At 44.1% G+C, this 27,322-nt stretch overlaps 1 protein-coding gene across 20 annotated transcripts in view; it reads right to left on the bottom strand.

Moving 5' to 3' along the window:
• LOC116037399 (receptor-type tyrosine-protein phosphatase S-like) overlaps positions 1 to 27,322 on the bottom strand; it is a 78,278-nt gene that overhangs the window by 36,153 nt on the left and 14,803 nt on the right. For 12 of the 20 annotated variants that reach the window (XM_036005527.1, XM_036005531.1, XM_036005532.1 and 9 more), the window contains exons 2-5: positions 25,972 to 26,179; positions 21,324 to 21,472; positions 20,145 to 20,286; positions 10,175 to 10,363 (exon numbers count right to left, since the gene is read on the bottom strand). In XM_036005527.1, the coding sequence (XP_035861420.1) occupies positions 10,175 to 10,363; positions 20,145 to 20,286; positions 21,324 to 21,472; positions 25,972 to 26,110 (619 nt within the window). In that variant the 5' untranslated portion in view covers positions 26,111 to 26,179. The remainder of the gene's footprint in view (positions 1 to 10,174; positions 10,364 to 20,144; positions 20,287 to 21,323; positions 21,473 to 25,971; positions 26,180 to 27,322) is intronic. The other 8 variants (XM_036005529.1, XM_036005538.1, XM_036005533.1 and 5 more) reach the window with 1 other exon arrangement.

Below are 27,322 nucleotides of genomic sequence, written 5' to 3'. Positions count from 1 at the left end.
ATGTAATGTCAAGTTGTCATGACAAAGACATCCTCTGGTAATGCCATCCTGGTTAATGTCAAGTTGTCATAACAAAGACAACTTCTGGTAATGTCACTTTGATTAATGTCAAGTTGTCATAATCAAGACAACCCAAACAATGTCAACTTGTCATGACAAAAAACGAATGACACTTAATGACAGAAGTCATAAACGTTTATGACTTGTTTATAATGTTTATGACACGTTCATGACAGTGTCATGTCATAGTTATGACAGTGTCATGTCACGATTATGTCGATACCTTCAAGTAAAGTGTTACCGCAGAAGTACCTCAAAATGAAATCTACCACTTAAGCTAATGTACTAACTTTCCACCGCTGCAGACACATACACACGGTGTGTTATCCTAATGGCGAGAAAAGCTTTTAATTATTAAATCTTTAAAACAGTTCAAGCACTAAAATGTTCCACAGAGACAGGCTGTTTGTGTGTCTGTGCGCATACAGCTGATTAGTATACTGTATGCAGAAGTTTAAACAACATGTTTTTGGATGCTCCGAGGAGTGAAGGTTTAACTTGTTACACAGCTCGGGCACAAGTATGCATTCTGTGTGTTTGAGTGTGTTTAGTGAACTGAGGCCCCGCTAGCTGAAGCTGTCATCCATTTGCTTCTGTCTTCTGCAGTTACATGAAAGGAAAACAGCTCGTGCTCTCCTCTTTCTCTCCATTTTTCCATCGCTCATTTCCCCGAAGTACAGAGCAGAGTTGGGCAATAAACAGGAATAAATTATCTGCTCTACAAGCCGAGCCTCCTCTCCACAAAGAGGCGCAGGGAGAGGGAGAAGCGAGGGAAAGAAAGACAGAGTGGAGGAGAGATGGAGCTGGACAGGTGGAGCTCTGCAAACAAGAACTCATCTGACAGCTGGAAGCAGCTCATGTGGCTAACCATCAGCACAAATTTGAAATGGGCGATTGAAATCTCCTTTTATGCAAAACGTGTCGTTACCATAAAAAAGACAGCTTTTCAGTATCTGCACGTATAAAGGTCAGCATATGTATACATACAAACAAACAGCGTAGACAGATAGCTGGCATTGGACAAATATAATGACCGTCTGTTTGGAAAAGCAGGAAAAAAAGCTGTAAAAAGGGAAAGTGAAAGATAACAGAGAAGAAGAGGGAGAGCAGTTTGGAAGCTGCTGACAGATCCAGAATGAGATGTGACGTCAGTAAATTGAGCTGCGGTGAAATCGCGGATGGTGTATAATGTCTGCTGGGCTGAGGCTCAGCCGATCAGATGACAAGCGGTACTGCCAACCGGATGGCTCTGCCAGAACATCTAGGCCAAACAGATCACCTGGACTCACGAGGTGAGACCTTAACTTTTAACTGGGAGACGAGGGTCAACAATCAAGACAGACGGATGCTATTTTTTTTTTTTTACCTCAACACAGTTTACTTAACGCAGTTTAAAAGTAAACCGTTTTCCTGGGAGGTGAACACAAAAACATTGAAGACAATATTTTTTAAACAAGTTAGCTGTTGAGTATACAGTGTAATTAATTTAGACCTAAAACAATTATTCCATTAATGGCTTGACGGATAATTTAAAGTAATCATATTATGCTCATTTTCAGGTTCATAATTGTATTTAGAGGTTGTACCAGAATAGGTTCACATGGTTTAATTTTCAGAAAACACCATATTTTTGTTGTACTGCACATTGCTGCAGCTCCTCTTTTCACCCTGTGTGTTGAGCTCTCTGTTTTAGCTACAGAGTGAGACTTCTCACTTCTGTTACATCTTTGTTGGGAGTCGCACATGAGCAGTAGCTAGGTAAGGACTACTAGCCAGTCAGAAGCAGAGTATGAGGGCGTGCCATGCTAGCAGCTAGGCGAGCATTATAACGTGTGTTACAAAGTGACGCACGTTTGTCTCTGAAGTAAAGGCTGGACTACAATAGAGCTGTTTGGAGCAGTTTGTGAACAGTGTTTTCTGTTGGAGATGGTAAGTCCCTTTGGGGTGGACTTTGGGCTTTTTCACTTTGTAAACCTATAACATGCACAAAAAAGATATATAACAAAATAAAGGAAAGGGAAAAAGCCAAAAAGCATAATAGGAGCACTTTAAAATCTGCAACAATTTTGTGATTAACTCATTAATCATTTAACTAATTTCTTTTCTTCTTTTTCTATAAAGCAAACTGACACATTTTCACTGGTTCTGACTTCTTAATTGTGAAGATTTGCTGCTGCTTTCATCTTACATAACAGTAAATTGAATATATTTGAGTTTAGTACTGATGGTCAGACAAAATCAGAAATTTGAGGATGGCACCTGTAGGAAATTGTGAGAGGCCTTACCCAATTGTCTGACAATTTACAGACCTAACCCATAATCCATTAATTATGAAAATAACCATATAGTTGCAACTCTTGATAGGCTCTTTGTAGATTTTTTTGTGCCCTAATTTATTCTACATCCATAAAAAATGGACATGAAAGCTAGATAAGCAAAAAAAAAATAATTAAATCTACAATATAACAAATCACAGCATAACCAATACTTATCTCCACATTTTTGGTCAGTCTAGAAACATGATCTGTAAGGGTGCACGATTCAGAAAATGTCACGATTCGATTCAATATCAATTTTTAGGCTCAAGATTCGATTCAAAATCGATTTTCGATTCAAAAAAATTATACACGGGTGCCCGGATAGCTCAGTTGGTAGAGTGGGCGCCCATATATAGAGGTTTACTCCTCGAAGCAGCGGGCCCGGGTTTGACTCCGACCTGCGGCCCTTTGCTGCATGTCAATCCTCCCTCTCTCCCCTTTCATGTCTTCTGCTGTCCTATCAAAATAAAGGCTGAAAAAGCCCAAAACATAATCTTAAAAAAAAAACGATTCACAGTATGTAAATGTAGTCACTTTTCCCATGTCATTGCAGTGGACATACAATAAAAAAAAAATAAAATATGATTAGATTTTTGGAATTCTATGAATCGATTTTGAATCGGTAGAGCTTGAATCGCGATACGAATGTGAATTGATTTTTTTGCACACCCCTAATGATCTGTAAAAGGATTTTTTCTATCTCGCCATTTTTATGTTTTTTTTGGCCAGTGTCCTAATTTCCAAATTCCATTGCTTGTCTGTGTGTTAGTCAGCAGGATATCTCAAAAACAGATGTCAAACAAACAGGACCAAAAGTAACCTCCGTGGCAACGATGACGAGAGAGGCTGCCTTCGATAAAAACAGTCAAAACTATTTTGAGGGATGCCTGAACAAATATATTTGTGTTAGTCAAAATATCACTGTTGTACTATGAAGCTGATTTAAAGAAACTAAACTGCGTCTTTATGTTTCAATCACTTCCCTTTTTTTTTCCCGCTTTAAATAAAGGTGACCTAAACGTGACCGGTACCATTGGCACAACCTTTGATCAGATCACAGTTTTTGGCCAAGACAGGTCCATCCATTACCCAGCAGTAAACCTCAGGGTCCATATTGCATGCCATCTGTTAGAATGTAGGTCTATGAAGGCTGTTCCGTGCTTAGGTAAACTCTCCACATCTCCGTCCCAAATGTCAGATATAGACAGATAGCTTGTCAAGGTTCTCCTAATGCACATCTAAACTGGTGCAGCAGATGGCATGGGAAAATGGATGGATGCTTTGGTTGAGGTATAAAGATGCCAGTAAAAGTTCAACTCTATACTGTGCCATATGTTTTGTACCCTCAGGAAACCGGATGGCGTGTGTGCAGGTTTAATGTACTGTAGGTGTGTTTACAACTGTCGATGGCCACCGTTTGGACAATTACCTGCGGGGGAAGGACACCGCGGGTGATAGATACCTGTTATGGGCTGTGAAATGGCTAAGAGTCATTTTTGCTGGATTTGAGTGGATTTATATCAATATCATTTTTCATCCTGGTGCCATAAACATATTTCCAAGACCCAACAGAGAAAGAAAAGGAAAAGACATAGAGAAAACAATAATTGTAGCCCAAAAACAGATCCCTGGCTGCGGTCCAACAAGAGCTGGCAGCCGTCCCCTAAATCAGAGGCATTGCTTGGAAGGTGCCCCCATTAAACAGATTTAAAAAGCAGAGTTTCATCCATAACACATCTCTGTGCTGTTCTGTGCCTAGCTCGTGTGTAATGTATTTCCTACAAATCATTTCACTGCAGTGTTTGGTCCATTACTGTATACACCGCATTTTGTTGTTCAGCTTTGCAATGCTTTTGGTGATTTGAAATCCTATTAAACCTCGCGGTGAAAACTCGCCGTGCCATTTGTCTTGCTACTGTTTCATTGATGTGATATGTGACCTCACGGTCTGTAGCGGTGAATTAGTGTCATGTCTCTGTGCGACACCGACAGGACAAAATGAGTCTCGGGGCAGACCAAGTGAAACATATTATGATAGACACTGTATACCAGTAATATTACTGCACTTAATAAGGGAGAAAATAGTAAAAGAATTGAACTATCGTTTCAAGATGCATGCAGAGGTTTGAGGGAGGTTCTTTGTTATTTTGTAGCTCCGAGGCCACCAAAGCTTTCTCATAAATTCTAAGCAGAGAACAGAGACTTTTTTTTTTTTTTTTAATTATGGAGTGTTGTCTCACCTGCATCCCACACCCACTGCAGAGCATTTTACACAGAGGCAGTTACACTCGACGTACTCTGGTGAGTAATTACTGGGCATTATACTAGGAATGGATGTGGGCTACAGCTACCTGCAAACACTATAATTGACAGTTAACTAAACCCCTCCCCCAGTCTGCATCAGCATACAGTATCGTAGCAACTGTAACTAGGCAAGGCGGGCCTGACAAGCGTTTGATTTCTCCACATGTTGACGCGGTGCATACGGGGCTGTAGTAAGAGAGATTCTCCATATATAAAGAGTTTGAAGGGTTTTGTCTTTTTAAAATCTTTTTTTTTTTAAAGATATACTTGATGAAGGCCTCTCCTGGAACCATCACCTTATTGTGGTGAAGAGGTTTGTGTGTCCCTATGAACCTGAGGGCTGTGTTGTCTGGAGCTTTGTGCTCCTGGTAGGGTCTCCCAAGGCAAAGTGGTCTCAGGTGAGGGGCCAGACAAAGAATGGTTCAAAAACCCTATGAGTGACCGAGGAAGAGATGGAGTGACCCTGCCCGGAGGAAGCCCGGGGCCCCCGTCTGGAGCCAGGCCCAGATGGAGGGCTCGTCAGCGAGCGTCTGGTGGCCGGGTTTGCCACGGAGCCCGGCCGGGCACAGCCCGAAAAAGCTACGTGGCATCCATCTCTCCATCCCATGGGCCCACCACCTGTGGGAGGAACCGCTGGGGTCGGGTGCGCTGCCACATGGGTGGCAGTGAAGGTCAGGGGCCTCGACGGACCAGACCCGGGCAGCAGACGCTGGCTCTGGGGACGTGGAATGTCACCTCTCTGTGGGGGAAGGAGCCGGAACCGGTGCGGGAGGTGGAGCGCTACCGGTTAGATCTGGTGGGGCTTACCTCTACGCACAGTCTCGGTTCTGGAACCATACTCCTGGGTTGGACTCTTTTCTTCTCCGGAGTTGCCCAGGGTGTGAGGCGCCGGACGGGTGTGGGGATACTCACAAGCCCCCGGCTGAGCGCCGCTACGTTGGAGTTTACCCCGGTGGACGAGAGGGTCGCCTCCCTACGCCTGCGGGTTGTGGGGGGGAAAACTCTGACTGTTGTTTGTGCATATGCACCAAACAAGAGTTCGGAGTATTCGGCCTTCTTGGAGACCTTGAGTGGAGTCCTATATGGGGCTCCAGTGGGGGACTCCATAGTTCTGCTGGGGGACTTCAACGCGCACGTGGGCAATGATGGAGACACATGGAGAGGCGTGATTGGGAGGAACGGCCTCCCTGATCTAAACCAGAGTGGTTGTTTGTTGTTGGACTTCTGTGCTAGTCATGGATTGTCTATAACGAACACCATGTTCGAACATAGGGATGCTCATAAGTGTACTTGGTACCAGAGCACCCTAGGCCAAAGGTCAATGATCGATTTTATAATCGTTTCATCTGATCTGAGGCCGTATGTTTTGGACACTCGGGTGAAGAGAGGGGCAGAGCTGTCAACCGATCATCTGGTGGTGAGTTGGGTCAGGGGGTGGGGGAAGATTCTGGACAGACCTGGTAAGCCCAAACGGGTAGTGCGGGTAAATTGGGAACGTCTGGAGGAGGCCCCTGTCCGACAGACTTTCAACTCACACCTCCGGTGGAGCTTTTCGTGCATCCCTGTGGAGGCTGGGGGCATTGAACCCGAGTGGACAATGTTCAAAGTTTCCATTGCTGAAGCTGCGGCGAGGAGCTGTGGTCTTAGGGTCTTAGGTGCCTCAAGGGGCGGTAACCCACGAACACCGTGGTGGACACCGGTGGTCAGGGAAGCCGTCCGACTGAAGAAGGAGTCTTTCCGGGATATGTTATCCCAGAGGACTCCGGAGGCAGTGGCAAGGTACCGAAGGGCTGCAGCCTCTGCCGTGAAAGAGGCAAAGCAGCGGGTGTGGGAGAAGTTCGGAGAAGACATGGAGAAGGACTTTCGGTCGGCACCAAGGTGCTTCTGGAAAACCGTTCGCCACCACAGGAGGGGGAAGCGGGGAACCATCCAAGCTGTGTACAGTAAGGATGGGACGCTGTTGACCTCAACTGAGGAGGTAATAGGGCGGTGGAAGGAGCACTTTGAGGAACTCCTAAATCCGACTAATACGCCCTCTATGGTAGAGGCAGAGCTGGAGGATGATGGGGGATTGTCGTCAATTTCCCGGGTGGAAGTTGCTGAGGTAGTTAAACAACTCCACAGTGGCAAAGCCCCAGGGATTGATGAGATCCGTCCAGAAATGCTTAAAGCTCTGGGTGTGGAGGGGTTGTCTTGGTTGACACGCCTCTTCAACATTGCGTGGAAGTCTGGGACGGTGCCTAAGGAGTGGCAGACCGGGGTGGTGGTTCCCCTTTTCAAAAAGGGGGACCAGAGGGTGTGTGCCAATTATAGGGGTATCACACTTCTCAGCCTCCCTGGTAAAGTCTTCTCCAAGGTGCTGGAAAGGAGGGTTCGGTCGATAGTCGAACCTCAGGTTGAAGAGGAACAATGCGGATTCCGTCCTGGTCGTGGAACAACAGACCAGATCTTTACTCTCGCAAGGATCCTGGAGGGAGCCTGGGAGTATGCCCAACCGGTCTACATGTGCTTTGTGGATCTGGAGAAGGCCTATGACCGGGTCCCCCGGGAGATACTGTGGGAGGTGCTGCGGGAGTATGGGGTGAGGGGGTCCCTTCTCAGGGCCATCCAATCTCTGTACAACCAAAGCGAGAGCTGTGTCCGGGTTCCTGGCAGTAAGTCGGACACGTTTCAGGTGAGAGTTGGCCTCCGCCAGGGCTGCGCTTTGTCACCAATCCTGTTTGTAGTATTTATGGACAGGATATCGAGGCGTAGTCGGGGTGGAGAGGGGTTGCAGTTCGGTGGGCTGGGGATCTCATCGCTGCTCTTTGCAGATGATGTGGTCCTGATGGCATCATCGGTCTGTGACCTTCAGCACTCACTGGATCGGTTTCGCAGCCGAGTGTGAAGCGGCTGGGATGAGGATCAGCACCTCTAAATCGGAGGCCATGGTTCTCAGCAGGAAACCGATGGAGTGCCTTCTCCAGGTAGGGAATGAGTCCTTACCCCAAGTGAAGGAGTTCAAGTACCTTGGAGTCTTGTTCGCGAGTGAGGGAACAATGGAGCGGGAGATTGGTTGGAGAATCGGCGCAGCGGGTGCGGTATTACATTCAATTTATCGCACCGTTGTGACGAAAAGAGAGCTGAGCCAGAAGGCAAAGCTCTCGATCTACCGGTCAGTTTTCGTTCCTACCCTCACCTATGGTCATGAAGGTTGGGTCATGACCGAAAGAACGAGATCCAGGGTACAAGCCGCCGAAATGGGTTTCCTCAGGAGGGTGGCTGGTGTCTCCCTTAGAGATAGGGTGAGAAGCTCAGTCATCCGTGAGGAGCTCGGAGTAGAGCCGCTGCTCCTTTGCGTTGAAAGGAGCCAGTTGAGGTGGTTCGGGCATCTGGTAAGGATGCCCCCTGGGCGCCTCCCTAGGGAGGTGTTCCAGGCACGTCCAGCTGGGAGGAGGCCTCGGGGAAGACCCAGGACTAGGTGGAGGGATTATATCTCCAACCTGGCCTGGGAACGCCTCGGGATCCCCCAGTCGGAGCTGGTTAATGTGGCTCGGGAAAGGGAAGTTTGGGGTCCCCTGCTGGAGCTGCTACCCCCGCGACCCGAGACCGGATAAGCGGACGAAGATGGATGGATGGATGGATGGACTTGATGAAGGTTGGGCAGACTGAAACGTCGTAGGCTACTGTTAAAGATTTCAGCATTTAACAGACGGTGTGCTGTTTTTAAAGTTGCACTTTCCCTCCTAAGCACACTCCTGACACAGATTCAGGTGTGCAGAGAACTTTTATTACTTACTTATATGCCTGTGTGACCAAAACAAATTTCCCAACTTTGGGATAATAAAGTATACTTTGACTTTGAGGGTGAAATTACTCTGAACCATCACTTTAAAGTAAAATATTCATTATACAGGTTGGCTAATTTAGAATCATATACCAGTATAATATGTTGCTGGATTATAATTAGTAATGTGTACATCACTTTAATGTTGCAGCTGGTGAAGGTGGGGGTACTTTATATACTGCTGGGTAGCTTAACCTATAATAATATATCCTAATTTATTAGCTGCCTTATATTTTGTATTGATTGTAATCTAATCTGTAAAGTAACAAGTTGCTAAAGCTGTCAAATAAATGAAGTGGAGTAAAAAGTACAAAAGCCCTCTAAGAGAGTAGTGAAGTAGAATGAAGCATAAAATGAAAATACTCAAGTATATACTTCAACAAGTACTGTACTTGAGTAAATGCACATAGTTACATTCCACCACTGGCTAAGCTGATAAAATCTGCTAGTTACGGTTGCATTTGAACCGGCAAAATCAGCGCTCACTAGCTAGAAATGAGAAGCCTGCTTTTGTCTACTCGTGTGTGAATTCAGAGACCCATGCTCTCAAATCTAACACTGATGTTATTGCAAACTGCATGTGTGTCATGCTCGACAGGTATGGCAACAGTGACAACAACAAAAAAATTTGAAAGTGCAAGACTTAAATGTGTTTCAACAGCGTAATGGCAAACTCTGCAAATGGAGATGCAGACACAAGGTTGACATAGGGCAGAAGTGATCGGTAAAGGATATTGGCTGACAGCAGGCAGCTATCCGAGCTGGCAGGACGGAGGAGTACAGAGAATATGGATGAAGCAACAACAAAATGGTTTCGCCTCACCATCACTTTCATTCCCCCTGAGGACAGCTGAATGAGAATGGCTGAGAAAACGTGTCTACCTACTCCAGGAGACGCTGCATCATCTATACAGAAGAGCATAAACAAAGCTGAACAAACTGTCTTAAGCACAAGATGTGATCTTCCGCATTCACCCCTCGATCTGTCTGCACAGACACACTCTCTCTCTCTTCTCTGTAGCAGCAACAACAGCTTCCCTCCCTCTTTCCCTATTACTGTTTCTGGCAAAGTGATCTTACACTCAGATTTGAAGGCATTGAGCTCATTTCACATAATTTAGGCTGGGCGTGTCAAAAGATAAGTGGAGCATCGTTTAAATCCCTAATGTGAAGAAACTCTGTGTATGTATTGATTTCGAGAAAAGAGAATTATGGTTGTTTTGGGGTGGATTGATTATTATATTAAGCTTTTCTTTCTTTTCAAAGTGGATTTACTTTGTAATTATATGTAAACTTTATAAAGTATAGGAGACCTGGCTTTTTTTTCTTTAACATTTATGATTCACAATGGAGAGCTCTGTACCTTTAAAGTCTCATCTTTTTATAATCTTTTTTCCCAAATGTTAATAAAAACAGCATTTATTTTTTTCTTGGCTTAAGGGCAGCACAATTATCCTTTTATGAAATTGGCTTTAAAAAGGTTTTACGCCCCCAAAGGATGCAGATAAACTCAGAGAGGAGCATGTAATCCCTAAATCACAATTAAAACATGATAATCACCAAATTTAGAGCAACAGGGACTGTACCTGATAGTGACGCTAAGCTGTTTGTTTTTTACTTATTTTATACATGAAATAATCTAACAATAACTCCTTGTCTCTCTCACCTGATCGGAGCTGTTTGATGCGACCCTGGCTGCTGACGGGCTCGACGGGCAGAAAGTCTTTGAACCAGGAGATCTCCGGGTCGGGGATGCCGCTGGCAGCGCACAGCATGGTCGCCGTCTTTGTCCGTTCCACCACCTTCAGCTGGGGACCCATGTCTATACTGGGGAAGCCAAGTGGCAACAGGTCCTCTGGAAGGGTGAAGAGAAAGAAAGAACGTATTCAGAATTCACTGAAGCGGGCAGCATTCAAAACTCATAGCAAGCAGTCGACACACGGAAATGCCATTAGTTTTGACGGTATCTGGTCATAAAAGTGTTGGACAAATTATAATTCTGACCTTATGATGGTGCAAAAAAAAGTTAAGGGATCACCAAAGTTATTACACTTTATCCTGAGGGGGACATTAATGTTTGTACCAGATTTCATGCAATCCATCCAGTATAGTTGTTTCTCTCATTTTACTCAAAACCACAAGATAAGTTAATGGTGTTAAAGGAAAAGTCAGGGATCACCAAAGCCATTCGGTTGCATCACGTGGGGACCATGGATGTCTGTGACATACACTGCCATACCTAGAGTCAAGTGGCTAGCATTGCTAAAAAAAAAGATAGTGATAAAAGACAGGGACAGAGGGCTGTGGTACGTGTGGTTTTTTTCGCAGGGATTGCCCCATTTCCCAGCATTCGACGATTGGCGGGCTTGCCACTAGCAGTTATCAGTTTCTCTTTTGTGACCACTGACAAGCAAAGAAAACATGCTACACCCTCCTACAACCGCGATGGCTGCACCTGATTAGGCAAACGCTTTTTCCTCGGGGGCTGTCTGCTCCCGGATTTCAAAACGGACCAACATGGTGGTTCGTTTGGAAACTTTCTCTTATTTTATGAAAATAGTTCACCGAAATGCATTTCTGAAAATATTTTATGCAAGAAATAGGCTATGCAACTGCTGAATCTGTCTTCATTTCAGATCAGTTTAGAAGATTTTTTGTGAGTTTTGGAGAGGCGGTGAGTCGAGCTGGACGCCCATGATTTGCATAAGGTAGCCTGGACCTCAACTTTATGCAAATGAGGAGCAGACAACTCGACGCCACGCTTCGCGAAAGTCACCACTGCCAGAATCCATTGCCCAGCTGCTTACATAGATAATGAATGGCAAGTGTAGAAATGATGCTTGCCAGTGGACACTTGCCATTAGATAATGTAAAGTTTGCTCTTACATTATGTTGTATGCAAATCCACTGCGACAATAATGAAATGTTTACTCCTCATTTTTTGGGACAGTTGATCTGCCGTTTTTCAAAACACAGAAAACCGGTTTATCTGCCCGCACAGAGACAGAGTCGACATTGAATCCCTACTTTTCTTCTTCTGTGGTGAAACATAAGACTTGCATACTCACACACACACACACACACACACACACACACACACACACACACACACACACACACAAATACTAGGACATACACAGATACAGAGTCAAACACATAATGCACAGACACAGCTAGAGTTTAGTGTGTGTGTGACAGGCCGTTTCTACAGAAGTCTAAACATATCGCCCAGTCAGCAGGAGCAACTTAAGTGCTGTACACGCACGTGCGCGCGCCTGCGCACGTGCACGTGCACGCGCACACACACACACACACACACACACACACACACACACACACACACACACACACACACACACACACACAGAGTATACTCCTAACCTAGAAACACAGGTGTTTGGTGGCAGTGAACTGTGAGTTTACCATGGTGTGGCTCTGTGTTATGTGGTGGTAATGATTCCTGTCTGATAACTATGCGGAGAGCTGCTCAGAAACAGCACCAGCAATTAGAAGCTGGGATCAAGAGGAGGGGCAGGGCACTGGGGGTAATAAGGACTTGTTAGCAGTAATTGTTAAAATGTACCAACGATTAGAGAGGCCGATCTGGGATGTGTCTGCATAGCGTCTGGATATGTCTGATTACAGTGTGTGTGTGTGTGTGTGTGTGTGTGTGTGTGTGTGTGTGTTTGTGTGTGTGTGTGTGTGTGTGTGTGAGAGTACATATTTGTTTCTTGTTCTAATAAGGATCTTCACAGATTTGTGCGATGTGTGGAATAATGTACAGGGACACATATCTACACATATCCAGGAAAATCAAAGTGTGTGCATGCAGAAAAGCATACACACAAACACATTCACACGCACTTTCTGTAGTGAATGGGATTAAGCATCTCGGTGACAACAGTCCAGATGGCCAGACACGTAATCAAGCATCCATCAGCACTCCTGCTTCCTCCTCTCCTTACCCTTTAACCACCTTATCCCTCTCGCACATACACACAGACACCTCCCCCATACCTGGAACTATAATTATATATTCCACCTACTGCAGCAAAGCAATTACCAAGATGGCAATTTGCTTGGCTAATAAATCAAACTCAAAAGAACCCCTTGATTGTCAAGCACAACAACAAAAGAAAAACGTAAAGTTTGCTTGCTCAAACCGGGCATCACAAATCTGGAGCCAAACACAGTCCGAGATGCATACCATGGCCACATCAACTGTCTGTGTGTTTTTCCTCTGCTCCTCTCCTCCTCCGGGCCCCCTGCTACCTAACCACATGACAGACTTATACCATCTGTTTCCACACACACTGCGATGGGGATGAGAGGCTGAGTGGAGATAGGATCTATCGCTCTCTTTCTCTCTTTCCACAGTCATCAGCTTTGAAGAGATGCCGTCAAATAGGAATGTCAAGCCGCTGCTGATGGCACGGCTGAGAGGAGGATGGAGAGGAGAAATGCCACAAAAGGCAAGAGAGCAATCGTAGCTCAGAGGAGCGTCTGGTTACGAGTCTGAACACTGGGGGCGGCGATCAGGGGGAGATCGATAGGGAGGTTAGGAGGCGAGCTCCCCCGAGGCTAGGAATATGCCAGGCCTACATCTGCTCCCCTCTGCCCTCCCCCAACCCCACCCCTCTCCTGAGAGGGTTCAGATGGTCTTTTTATCACCCCGCCGGCTACTACTACATGGACTCCCTGGTTGTTAATTAGAGCACGCCACTGCAGCGGGATCGGGCGTGTGCATGTATATATGTGTATGTGTGTGTGTGTGTGTGTGTGTGTGTGTGTGTGTGTGTGTGTGTGTGCTTGTAGGGGGGTCTGGCTCTGTATTCCAGTCAGGTCTTTTATCAATGCTGCAAATATAGAGAGTAGGTGGACCTCGGATTGAGTCATTAGAAAGAGGTAGAGAGATGGATGGATGGATGGATATATATTTTTGATATAATTTATGTTTTTACTGTTTGTTGTTAAGGGCTAGAACTTATTACAGCAATCATGTATAGTTATAATATAATACAGTATAATATAACGCATATGATTTATTGTGTTTTATTTTTAATTAATTGTTAAATTGTTTAAAATTTAAAATGTCACAAAATAGTAAAAAACAAAAAGCCCAACTCCGCCGAGACTGAGGTGATGTCATTGAAATGCTCGTTTTGTCTGACTAACTGGGCAAAACTGTTGCCAAAGATATTCAATAAACAATAGTATCAAGCAGCAAATCCTCACATTTATGAACATGGAGCAGGAAAATGTTTAGCATGTTTGCTTGTCCATTTTGTGGCTACTTGTCTGATCGTTTAGTTCATAAAATGAAACAAAATAGTGAAAAATATCCACCATAGTTTCCCTGGGCCCAAGGTGACATCTTCCAATGGCTTGTTCAAAATTTAGCAGCAAATTCTCGCATTCTTCAAAACTGGAATCAGCAAGTGTTCTGCCATTTCTGCTTAGACACAATCAACTATCGATTGTTCACCACTTGTTTGTCCTCAGCTCATCATCTAATACGTCATGTCCATGGCCTAGGAAATTTCAATCAATATTTGTGAACATGAGCTACTCTCTCTCAATGCCAGAAGGCAGAGAAGTAAGTCTCAAACTTGTGATGCCATCAAGTATAAAGTCTGTAGCTGCTTCACAGACAGTGAATGGGAGACTGATTTCGTTTTTGTTTTTTTTATACCCAAATGAGCTTTATTCTATTGTAGTGTTTTCAGTTGTGAAACAGAAAATGTGCTCAGAACCTTCCCCTGGCTGCTCTCATTGCATCTATAACTATCTTTCCTAATTCATTGTCTGTGGAGCAGTTCCACATGTTATACTTGATGACATCACCAATTTGAGTTTTAGCACTCTAGTTTTTTGGATTTGGGATAAAGTTGTTCATGTTTACTGATATTTTTCTGGACAGTCTTAGACCATAGGAATAACATGTATGCATTTTGAAAATGGGCGTAGTTCTCCTTTAAGGACCACGATTGGACATGTTATAGCTAAATGTGTAAATTTTTTAAATATTTTTACTTAACACTTCTCCTCTTACAAACTCCACATGCAGTTTTAATTTACTATAAATGAGGAATACAAACACCAGCAAAATTACCAGTGATAATATATTCTAAACAAACAGACAGACAGGCAGAGAGACAGACAGACAGACAGGCAGGCAGGCAGGCAGGCAGGCAGGCAGGCAGAGAGACAGACAGACAGACATACAGGCAGGCAGGCAGGCAGGCAGGCAGGCAGGCAGGCAGAGAGACAGACAGACAGACAGGCAGGCAGGCAGGCAGGCAGGCAGGCAGGCAGAGAGACAGACAGACAGACAGACATACAGGCAGGCAGAGAGACAGACAGACAGGCAGGCAGGCAGGCAGGCAGAGAGACAGACAGACAGACAGACAGGCAGGCAGGCAGGCAGGCAGACAGAGAGACAGACAGGCAGGCAGGCAGGCAGAGAGACAGACAGACAGACAGACAGGCAGGCAGAGAGACAGACAGACAGACATACAGGCAGAGAGACAGACAGACAGACAGACAGACAGACAGGCAGGCAGGCAGGCAGGCAGGCAGGCAGAGAGACAGACAGACAGACAGGCAGGCAGGCAGGCAGAGAGAAAGACAGACAGACATACAGGCAGGCAGGCAGGCAGAGAGACAGACAGACAGACAGGCAGGCAGGCAGGCAGAGAGACAGACAGACAGGCAGGCAGGCAGAGAGACAGACAGACAGGCAGGCAGGCAGGCAGAGAGACAGACAGACAGACAGACAGACAGACAGGCAGGCAGGCAGGCAGGCAGGCAGGCAGGCAGGCAGAGAGACAGACAGACAGACAGGCAGGCAGGCATAGAGAGAGACAGCCAGACAGACAGGCAGATCGGAGACTAAGGTATTCAGCCAGGCTCCTGGATGAGTCAGTGGCTGCTTGAAATAGACACTGCAGGCATGGCCTTGATCACACTTTTCACCAAATGAATCATTTATCAAACACAAACACTGCTGCACAAAAGTACCGTTTATGTTTCATCTCCTGGTTAAATTGATAAGACAGCCTATGGAAAAATGCGCCATGTGTATATAAACACTGTGTGTGTGTCAACAGCTTTTGGGGGAACATTGGCAAGGACCAACCAGCATTGTTCCCTGGAGCTCTGTGTTTGTGTGTGTTTGTTTGTATCAAGAGGTTGAAAGCTTACATTTTGGCCTGGTTATGTTTGCAGAAGGGCAACAGGCCTGGTGCCCAAAACCAGTCGGTGGAGCCAACCAAATCTGGGCAAATATGCAATTCTTGCGTCCGCGTGCGCGCGCACACACACACACACACACACACACACACACAAATACTAGGACATACACAGATACAGAGTCAAACACATAATGCATTTGATGCAAACAAACAAACCAGAATCCAGGTTTTCTTTTCCTGTCTCTCCTTGTATTTCCCTTAGTCGCCCAAAGACAGATCTGCACACGCACAAGCACTCACTTCCCCACAGAAAATCATCATTTGTCCTGGTTAACAAACAGGTTGCCTATTCATCGTTCAGATCATTTTGGCGGGGAATGGCCACGTGGATGAAGCCAGAATAAAAGGCGGTCTCAGGGAGCCTGAATCAGTATTAATCTGCCAGCGCTCGGCAGTCTTCAGAGGCTGTAATGCTTTGACTCCTATAGACTGCAGGAGGGCTGATGGGGAGCACTTTAAATGCTAATGGTCCTTTATGATAATAGATCACAATACAGTGCAGAATCGGGCTTAGCATTGTAGATGAATCGCACCAAAAAAACAACGTGTGTCCCCACCATCCTGAGGCCCACTCTGGCTCTACTCACAAATCCAGCAGCCGGAGAATAAACACACAAAACATGATGATGCCGCACATAACACTCTATAACATAGAAACATGCATGAAAAATACACTGCAGAAAAAGAAACAAAAAGGAAGAGGGAATGAAAACTGTGCAGATGAGGGGGGGTATATATGATGAAAGAGCTGGTTCTCTCCTCTCAAGGAGTGTAATCCTCTTGCAAGCTGAGTTGATACTCTCAGTTGTTTCCAGACCGAAATGCTGCTTGAGCCGCCGGTCTGCCAATGCAGCAGACGCCTGGGGGGAATCACTGATCTGCCTCTGTTGTTCATATGAAGGGTGTTTGCCGTGGTGGCAGAACATCTCTCCTCCCCCTTCTCTTCCTCTCTCACACCCTTCCTCCCCCCATCCCATCTCCCTTTCTCCTAAAATGGGACACTGGGAGGTGAGTATAATCAGGATTACTCTGCACATGCACGCACGCACGCACGCACGCACGCGCGCACACACACACACACACACACACACACACACACACACACACACACACACACTGCCATAAACAAAGAAATATATGTGCATGCTTTCACACACATACACAGCTGCAGTGATGAGAATCTCTCGCCCACCAGAGGTTTTCAAACATGCAGAACTGCAGATATTCATGTCACAACTGCAGTGTCCATAGAAAAGAACAGTTGGGGTTTGAAAGGGGATGGGGTGGGTTCGGAGAGGGTGAGGTGTGGGGGGGGGGGGGGGAGCAGAGAGTCTGTAAAAATTGCAATGGGAGGAGAAGAGAGAGAGAGAGAGAGAGAGAGAGAGAGAGAGAGAGAGAGAGAGAGAGAGAGAGTCCGGATTGACAGTGAGGGTCAGGCAAAATAGATAGCATAGAAAATGAAAGAATGAATAAAACAGGAGAGATGAAATTAGAAGCGGACATCGCTGTGGGCCAAACAGGGGGCTGCTAGAGTCACTGCCAGAAAGATATAGTGAGGGAAAGAGAAAGGAGGAAGAAGAGTAGGTAATAGGATGGGAAGGGTGATGTGTGATGATAATGTTGAAGGCACAAAAATTCTCCCTGACCATATCCTACCACATCTCCATCCATTAGGCCAACCATTTAGCCTACGGAGCAGTAGCTCATATCCTGTGGCCAACCACACGGTACAACACTATTAGTGTCGGTCAACCATTATACAAAATGATGAAACACATCTGGGGATGAAAAGACTTTTCAAGGGTTGGGTCAGTAATGGAACACCTCCTTTCTACTTCAGTGGTTGATAGACCTGTTCTCCAATGAACCGTGTTTTGAAAAGACTAACCCAAACACAATTTTTGCAGACTTTTGTGCACTTAAAAGCGTTCTCGGATGATATGATCTATCATACAGTATATCCCTCCGCCTATAGTCGATTGCAGGGGTGTATGCTTTTGGGAAGATACTGTCAAAGAGTCACAAGCATTGAGTTATATTTTTCCAGAAATAGAGTTGTGAAGTTGGAGGAGGTGCGAGAAGTAAATGTCCCATTATTTTTTGCGTATGTTTGGAGCACTTCTAAGACTTGGATGGGCATGAAATCATTAGCACAAAAGATAAGCAACTGTGTTAGAAAATATCTGCTTCTTTAATTAAAAAAAAAAAAAAAAAAAAAATCAAAGGCACAAGCTTTTTGGTAATAAGCATCCAATCGCGGAGGATAAAATTGTGTTGCTCGAGCCGCTAACAGCAGGCAAATCAAAAGTTTACGCTTGGTATAAACCTGATAATACATTCAGCAGTTTACTTTCGTATTCTGGTTCAATCTCGGCGACACTTGGTGACAGTGGTGCGTTGTTTAGTTCCCAACTGCAATAATAAAGCGTTCTGAATCGGGTACATCTCTGATCACACGACAGGCTCGCTCCTTCTCCACATCAACTGCTGCTGAGGCTTATTGGTATTGTAATATTAGAACCATTTGTCATACCAAGTTGACAGAAAAACATCAACACTTAACATCTCCAACACAAACTGCTCCAAACAGCTCTGTTGTAGTCCAGCCTTTACTTCCGTGATGAACGTGCGTCACTTTGTAACACACGTTATAATGCTCGCCTAGCTGCTAGCGTGGCACGCACTCATACTCTGCTTCTGACTGGCTAGTAGTCCTTACCTAGCTACTGCGCATGTGCGACTCCCAACAACAACTCACTCTGTAGCTAAAACAGAGAGCTCAACACACAGGGTGAAAAGAGGAGCAGCAGCAATGTGCAGTACAACAAAAATATGGTGTTTTTTGAAAATTAAACCATGTAAACCTATTCTGATGTAACCTCTAAATACAATTAAGAACCTGAAAATGAATATAATATTAGCACTTTAAAAAAAAGCATGATGTGGACATGTTCTTCCATCATGATATCAAAAAAATCACAACATCAACAAAAAAATCAAACAGCCCTGCTCATTGATTTGCAACTTTGCCCACAATAATTAATAATAATTAAAGGACACCTAACACCATATGGCAAAATCTGTCGGTTGACAGAATTATATCGTCTAACCTGGATATATCATATCGCCCACCATCCACAGTGGGAAGAAATACTTCCAGAACCATCGCCATCTGTCTGCAACCTGTCTGTTCATCCTCAGCCGCCATTTGAAAAGGTAAACTACTGTATGTAAAAAAAAAAAAGTACAACTCTGAATCTGGTTGGTGCTTTGGGTCAAAATATTGTTTCATTCATAGCAGTGTTGTATTATATTTATCAGCTGGTTTGACCAAATCAAAGACAGCTGATTCTATTGTCACAGAGAGAACAGGGGACATTACAGTACACAGATATCAGTAAGAGAAAGGTTACACAAACAGGAAGAGGCACACACGGCCACACACACACACACACACACACACATACACACACACACACACACACACACACTGAAAGGCTTGCCCTCGAGGTGTACTTTATGTGGTAATGTGCTTTAGATTGGGGCTGTGTGTGCAGAGATGATGGGCCGCGTAACAGATGGACAGGACTCGATTCCCTGGGCTACCAGCCTTCTGCTTACCACACAGCCCTGCCAACTCCACAATCCTCATCCATCTCCTGCATTTCTACACCACCTCCACCACTCCTCCGACATCCCATTTCATCTCTATTGTTTCACACCATCCTGTTGCGTTACTCAACTTACCCCCACCTCCCCACCCTCCATCATACTCCTTTTCACCTCTCCTCGACCTCTTCTTCCCTCTTTCTTTCTCTTCCTCAATTTCCCCTGGCAGAAATGGGTCGTCTGCCAAACCGAGGCCTAATCCACTGATTTTTCTTCATGTAGTAACGGCCTAAGCAGCCACCCCTCCATTTCTTCATCCTTCCCAGCTGTGCTGGGCAAAAAGCCAGTGTTCAGATCCCAGGCTTGCAGCCACATGCTGAAACTTTAGCTCATAGCATGTCGGAGCACCACATTAGATACATTTCCCTCCAAGGAGACAGTGTTCATTAGATTAACACCCTCACTCTGCCCGGGAAGCGCAGTGATTACAGCAAACTGGGATGCTGAAGTACCCGCTAGCTAGCACGCTAGCCAGCCCTCTTTGTGGCCAGATCACGCTCGGTCGCACTCAGAGGGACTATAAAAAGCACAGTGCACTGCAGCCGGCTGTGAAGGCAGGGTGTGGCATGGCTCTACTGTCACATCTACAACTGACAGCCCACAGAACCAGAGACAACAATTTAAACCAGGTGTGTGTATATGAAGAAAAAAAACATTACTCAAGTGGAAAAGGATGGAGATAGGATGTGTGTGTGTGTGGGGGGGGGTTCTCACCTCTGATAATGGCCAGCTTTGCAGTGACGGACACCTCTCCTTCACTGTTGCGTGCCACACATTCGTAGATGTTCTCATCTCGGGGTGCTCTGAGCGGTTGGATCCTCAGCACAGCACCTGCACCCTCATCGAACTCTACGGTCTGGACAGCCACAGAGCCACAGGGAAAGACACATTAGTCACAGCAGAGTAAACACATGGATTACTATAAGAACAGTAAACTATACTGTTGTTAATCATTCACTTAGCATAGTTTACTTTTACTGGGATAATGTGATAAGAATTACAATTGATACTTTATTGATTTCCTGAAGGAAATTCCTTTTCTTGTATTACTTGCCCTCCCCTCCAGGACAGGCTCAGCTAATGTTCCTGGAGCTGGTTGGGATTCAGCGTCTTTCACAAAGGCACTTCAGCATCTCTAACCATTAGGTCACATCAATATACAATCAGGCCTCTCATGTGATTGTGCTGCTCTGTGTGTAATAGCCTGCTTGATAGCATATAGCTTAGGGACAGCAATATGTGCATTTGATTATGCAATCTGCCTTATATACATTTGTGTCAGTTTTGAAAAATGCCCTGTAAATTCTGTTGCGATGAGTTTGTCTTCAATGTTATACTGTTGTCAAATTAATGTTTTAAAGAAATACTAATTTAGGGAAATACGATTACTTAGCTCTCTTGACGAGAATTAGCTGAGATGACTGATACCACTCCCATGTCTGTGCTTTAACTATAAAGCTAAAGCCAGGGGTCAATTAGCTTAGCTTAGCATAAAGACTGGAGGCAGGGGGAAACAGCTAGCCTGGCTCTGTCCAAATCTACCTACCAGCACTTCTTAAACTAACTTCTTAAAACATTAAATCTTGTTTGTTTAATCCTGACAACCTTGCGGTGAAAACAAGACTGCAAGAAATCAATGCCCCCAGCCAAAGAAATAGTTCCAGCACCCTAACTCCTCGTAAAACCATAACTTGTCATGTTTACATATATCAAAATCAATATCTGATCTAGTAATAATAAATAGAACTAGAAGTATACTGTACTGTACTGTACAACCTGGACAAACTGTAGTAATTACTATTGTTTACATTTATATATCTTTATTACTGGCTATACAGCTTTGTGTTGATCATGCTACTACAGTAGGAGTTGACCATTGTGCATTGTGACAACCACCTCGATACGCTGGGAGTTGACCTTCTTGCCCTTCTTGTTCCAGTAGACGACAGGCTTGGGATTGCCAGAGGCCTGGCACACAAATGATGCCACACCCCCTGACACTCCGATCTGGTCTGTGGGAATCTTGGTGAACTTTGGGGGAGCTGAGAGACAGAGAGAGGGAGAGGGAGAGGGAGAGGGGAAGAGGGAAAAAAAAGAAAAGGAAAAAGAAAAACACAAGTATGAAAATGGATGCCCTTACACCCAGAGGACATCAAACTGACTCCACAGACAGCAACAACCCCCTGCTGACCACGCCCCATTTCACTGTCAGTGACCGGTCAGGCTGACTTGTGTTCTGATGGCTGTGTGTTGTGCTTACTTCCTGGGTATCATCTAGAGGACATGCTGAAGGACTTCCTGTGGGTCATAAATAAAAGATGGGGTTGGGCTTCAGAGGAACATCTCTCTCTCTCTCTCTCTCTCTCTTTCTCTCTCTCTCTGTCCGTCGCCCCCTCCCTCTGTCGCTCTGCTTCCTCCAGGGCAGGCTACCCTACTGCATGCAGCACAGGCAGTCATGACACATGAGTGTTTCACAGGTGGGATAAGTCTTGGCTGCACATTCACAGCATATAATTGGTTTAAACGTATTAATACTTGATGCACACTCTATCACCTGTGGGGGGATTTACACTTGCAGATTCTGATCATCTTTACAAATACAATGAATTTACCACTAGGGCTGCAACTAACGATTATTTTCATAGTCGATTAATCTGTCGATTATTTTCTCGATTAATCGATTAGTTGTTTCATCTATAAAAATGTCAAAACATGGTGAAAAATGTGGATCAGTGTTTCCCAAAGCCTAAGATGACGTCCTCAAATGTCTTGTTTTGTCCAAAACTCAAAGATATTCAGTTTACTGTCACAGAGGAGAGAAGAAACTAGAAGATATTCACATTTAACAAGGTGGAATCAGAGAAATCTTATTTTTTTTAATAAAAAAAATGACTCAAACGATTAATCGATTATCAAAATAGTTGGCGATTAATTTAATAGTTGACAACTAATCGTTTAATCGATTCATCGTTGCACCTCTATTTACCACCATTGTGTTCATTTGCAGCTCTGCCTCTCCTTGAGGAGAACTATTTCATCTGGTATGATGCATCTGATGTGGGATGTATAGGCCTAAGTACAGCAGTTGCCCTTTGTAAGAAAATAGCAATTTCCAAGTCCAATATTGAACCAACAGTACTGAACCTATATTTTTCACAGTGGCTGAGTCAAATCAATCAAGCAACTCCATGCACCCACCCCTTGCTATCCATCTGTGGCCTGTTGCCATGGTGCCCAGCTTAACTCCTCCTCAGCTACAGAATCACTGCCATCCATCAGGGTGAAGTGAGGATGACCCTTACCATAGCAACCTGGATCCCTCCTCCCACTCCCCCTGTGTCTGGGTGGGTGAGGTCCTGCTGTGTTGATTCACTTCTGCTCTGAAGACAGAACAGGAACAAAAAAAGAAGCTTGCCTATCAAATAATTGCAAGCAGATTTAAAAAGCCTGTTTGCACCTTTTCCCACTTGTGCTCACTGGCTAAAAGCCACACGGACCACTTCCTAGTTGCACTGCAATGCCTTGACAGTAAGTGGAATAACACTGTGTCAAAAGACTTCTCCTGTGCCTGCTGCAATGTGTTGTGCCTCTTAAAGACCTACTCTGAATGTCAGAAATAAAGTGGTTTCATTTTATGCCTGCCATAATCCCCAACAGGATGAAGCAAAAAGCTGGTAGCTGTATAGTCAATCAGAACAAATTTATGCCCACCATTTTAGAACTCAAGAGCGGGATATTTCCTGCCTGTTAGACTCTTAGAAAGGCACACAGAGTATTGAGCAAATTGCCCTTTTCCCCTGCCAACAATGTTAGAATGTAAACGATAAAAAGTCAAAAAAAAATGTCATGGCTGAAAACTGTCTTGGCTGTGGGATTATGAATGAATGTCATGTGCTTCTTACAGCTCCTACATGGGTTTCAGGGGGTTTTATGTTCAGTCCGAAAACTGTGTTCTCTTAAATGCGCTTCAACATCAATCCTTGTGCAAAACCGACCCCACTGGCAATGTTACCACTTAAGCCTCTTCTGAAAGCTAGGGGAAAGTACTACAAGGGACTGGATCGAGATGGATTTGCACTGAATAGAAACTTGTTATGATCAGCAGGTTCTAGAAAGCTGCCTGGAAAAAAAGGGACTAATGAGGAGCTCTGTCTCTCTAATAGTAGGTTTCACCCTGTTGCACTGGACCAGACAGGTCTACTACCACTGATCTACCACCACTGGCCTGTTTCTAATGAATCACCTTTGTAACAGCAGGTATAGTGTAATAGTGTAGTTAGCGTGCCATGTGAACAGAAAAGTATTTGGTACATGCAACTAGTGCCTTAAAGTGACATTACTTAGGGCAAACCAGCTGTGGTCTGACAAGACTTTAAGCCACTTTTAATAATGCATTTCTATCTGTTTGTGTGTCTTTGCTGTCAAAGGTGTTTGCATCGCACAGCCAAATGTGTCCAAACTAAACTAATTCTGTGATACAAATATGATGAGGTTGGAGTTGGAGTATGCTGTGAAGTTGAAGGGTGGGAATTTGGACCCATAAGCAACAAAGTTTGTAGGAATTCGTCAAACTTCGATTGTGTCTGAATTGTAAGCAAAACATGTTTATTATTTCTCAAAAATTCACAAAAATTATCTACCTTTAACTTTCAAATAGTAATGGAAAAGTATCATGTCTGAAATGAATGTATTAATTTTCAACAAGGTATAAGAGATTTGCTTTTCTGTTATAACCAGTTATTCTTAAATAATCAGGTTTTTTTTAGAATAACTGTTACTTGTTGGGGGGCCTATAGTCTGAAAACTATTATTCACAAATAAGTAAAGTTGCAATGTCTTTTGGGTAACTAGGAGTTCTGTCTCTGTGTGACTTTGCAATCAACTTAGTTCTATACAACAGCCAAACAGTGTAGTCTATCACACAAAATAAATTTTGGGTTGAATTTAACCCAACTTGGGTAACTGCAACCCAGAATGGTGGGTCAAAGTAACCTAGCGCTGTTAATAGTACAACTGCAATCTAGGTCGTTGCCATTTTGGTGTGTGCAAAAATCATTAAAATTGGATCAGCTTTGCATGAGAAACAGTGAAGATAAAAAAGGCACAGATATTCGTAGGGTAGAAATGACAACACTAGATTAATTTTGAGTCAAGGAAAATTTGGATTCCAAGCATTGTGTTTCAGTGGTTCTTGGTTAGATTTTTCTATTACATTTCTACACTCTAAGTTACAAGCTTAGCTTACAAGTTACTTAGCTCAATTCCTGAATGCCTATATGGGATCATGATTATGTTATTTGATCCCATAATTCAACAATTGAGCCAAGATAGGTCTGTCTTAAGGCATTTACTAGTTTCTGACTCTGGGAAAGTAGGAATAACAGTAACATTCCTCAAAACTACTGTTTCTCTGAATTATCTCTTTAACCAAATCACACACAGCAAGGCTATTATGTAATATTCTTTTGATAACTAATGCAATAACTGACGTAATATTTTCTTCTATTCCATTCACTGAGCCTCCCTTGAAACTGCTTGGACCTCCCCTGGGGAGGCCCGCCTTCCACTTGAAAAGCCTCTGCTGTATGTGGTCCAAAGGCAGATATCTTCTATCCCACAATGTTTCAACTGAAAGTTATGTGTTGTGTAATTCTACCTCTTCACTGAATATAAAAATATTTCAGATATGACGTGAGTCTTCTCAAAAGGATCATGGCCATAAAATTGGTTACACAAATGGAAAATGAAAAATATGTTAGCAAATCCCCATTCCTAACACTGAAAAGTGCTATCTCCATATTTAGCCTGTATCCTCTTTCAAGAAATCAGCTTGGTTATATTTTCAGAGCAGTGAAAGCTGAGTGTGTCTAAGCATGTGTGTGTGTGGGTGTATGTGTGTGGACTACTGAGGCAGCAAATCTGTGGAAATGTTGTAATCAAGGATATGATGAGGAACATGCTGATGGGACCTACCGGCTTATCAAAACATATTAACAACACCACCGTCCAGAGCTGATGTTCTGGCACACACACACACACACACACACACACACACACACACACACACACACACACACACACACACACACACACACACACACACACACGATGTGCATGCATACACACACATTCACATATATTTACATCACATTACTGTTAACTGTTGATAATTTACCAGCTGTCATTCAACTGAGAAAGAGACAGAAAGAAAGAAAAGAGAAAGAAAGGTATAGCTAGCTAGACAGACAGACATACAGAAAGATCAATATACTGTACCATTTGTGGTACAAATATATTGGAAACTGTATTATCATTGTACAAAGTTTTGTTGAAAATAAGATTTAAGCTAGCTAGGTAGTTAACGTTAGCTAAAAAAAAAGTTAACGTTAGCTAGGTAGCCAGATAAACTGACAACTAGCTAGCAAATAGATAGATAGATAGACAGACAGACAGACAGACAGATAGACAGATAGACAGATAGACAGATAGACAGATAGATAGATAGATAGATAGATAGATAGATAGATAGAGTTAGTCATACCTAGTGCTCCACACACGATGCTCAGAGGGTTGGTTAACAGGATAATCAAAGGCAGCAGCAGACACAGGGCAGAGGGGCTAAGGCGGAGCCCCAGGATAGGCCTCCTGGACTGGGCTAGAACTCCACCTGACAGAGGCATGGCACCACCGTGGGTTGGTTGGAGATGACGGAGATAAGGGTAGGGCTTCACTCAACAAGGATAGGCACTCTGCAGACAGAAAAAAAAACAAAAAAAACATGAAGGTCAGCTGAAACGTATGAAAGGCACATTTCCTCCACCTCTGATTCATTGTTCTGGTTTTAGAGCGGCAGCTGAAATGTCAGTGCACCATGAAGGGAGAGCGGGGAAAACATACAATAATTCATACAGATGTAGAGAGAACATCCTCGTGAAGACAAATTCATGCTAAAGCAGGATTAGGTCTTTTGATTTAGCCAGAGCACTTCTGATTTAGGATTAACAGCTCAAGCTGGCCAGCTCTGACTGAACTAATACCAGAACAATAGAGCCACTGCTCAACAACTAAGACAAGAAACAGACCAAAATAGTTTTTGGCGTACTGCTTCTGTGATAATAAGTCTCCTTTTCTAGTGAGCCGTGAAATGAGCCGCAATGATACATTTTTTTTCTCCCTCAGAAATCCTAATAATTTCATTTAACTTTAGCTCTGGCCTAATTCCTTGATAGTGTTCAGTATTTTACTGTTCTTGTGGAACATAAAAGTGTTAATGCAATAATACATCCAGACTGTACCACCGTAATGGAAAACACTTAAACAAAGAGGATTAAGGGGTCACTAGGAATGCAGCAAAATTCAATAACACCAAATGTATCAGAAACTGCTGCTTAGATGTTGCTCCTTTTGTTAATCCCTATCCTTGGGGGGGATCTCTCTCACTATTTCGCTCTCTTTCCTCACATAAAACCATACACACGAGGTCGCACATATCTGGAAGTCTGAACATAATTCATGTCTGCTTATAGAGATGTAGGCAAACTGTGCAGAAGCTCCCTGTCTGGGAGTCAATAACTCCACACTCTATCGAGCTCTCCCGACCCCCACCCCTCTGCCCGATGTGTCAGATCGCAGGTGGGGAGGCCAAATAAGAAGTGAGCCTTTGGTAACCTGTCATATATCACACAAATACACGTCTCCCTTCAAGTATCGCTACAGGATAACATAAATGCTCTTGGGGAGACATAATATGTATTCACAGGTGACAGGCCACATTGTGATCGGCACATAAATATGCGCAAACACCCATGAGCGCGCTTTCACCCTGACATCCCTGATACGCCGCCAGAAATGGAGTAGCAGAAATGGGGCCGACCCTTACACGCCTTTACTAA

This window comes from Sander lucioperca, chromosome 9, assembly GCF_008315115.2.
Source record: "Sander lucioperca isolate FBNREF2018 chromosome 9, SLUC_FBN_1.2, whole genome shotgun sequence".
In the NCBI taxonomy this organism is placed as follows: domain Eukaryota; kingdom Metazoa; phylum Chordata; class Actinopteri; order Perciformes; family Percidae; genus Sander; species Sander lucioperca.
Note: the sequence above shows the minus strand (reverse complement) of the source record. Positions and strands in the feature narration are given on the sequence as shown.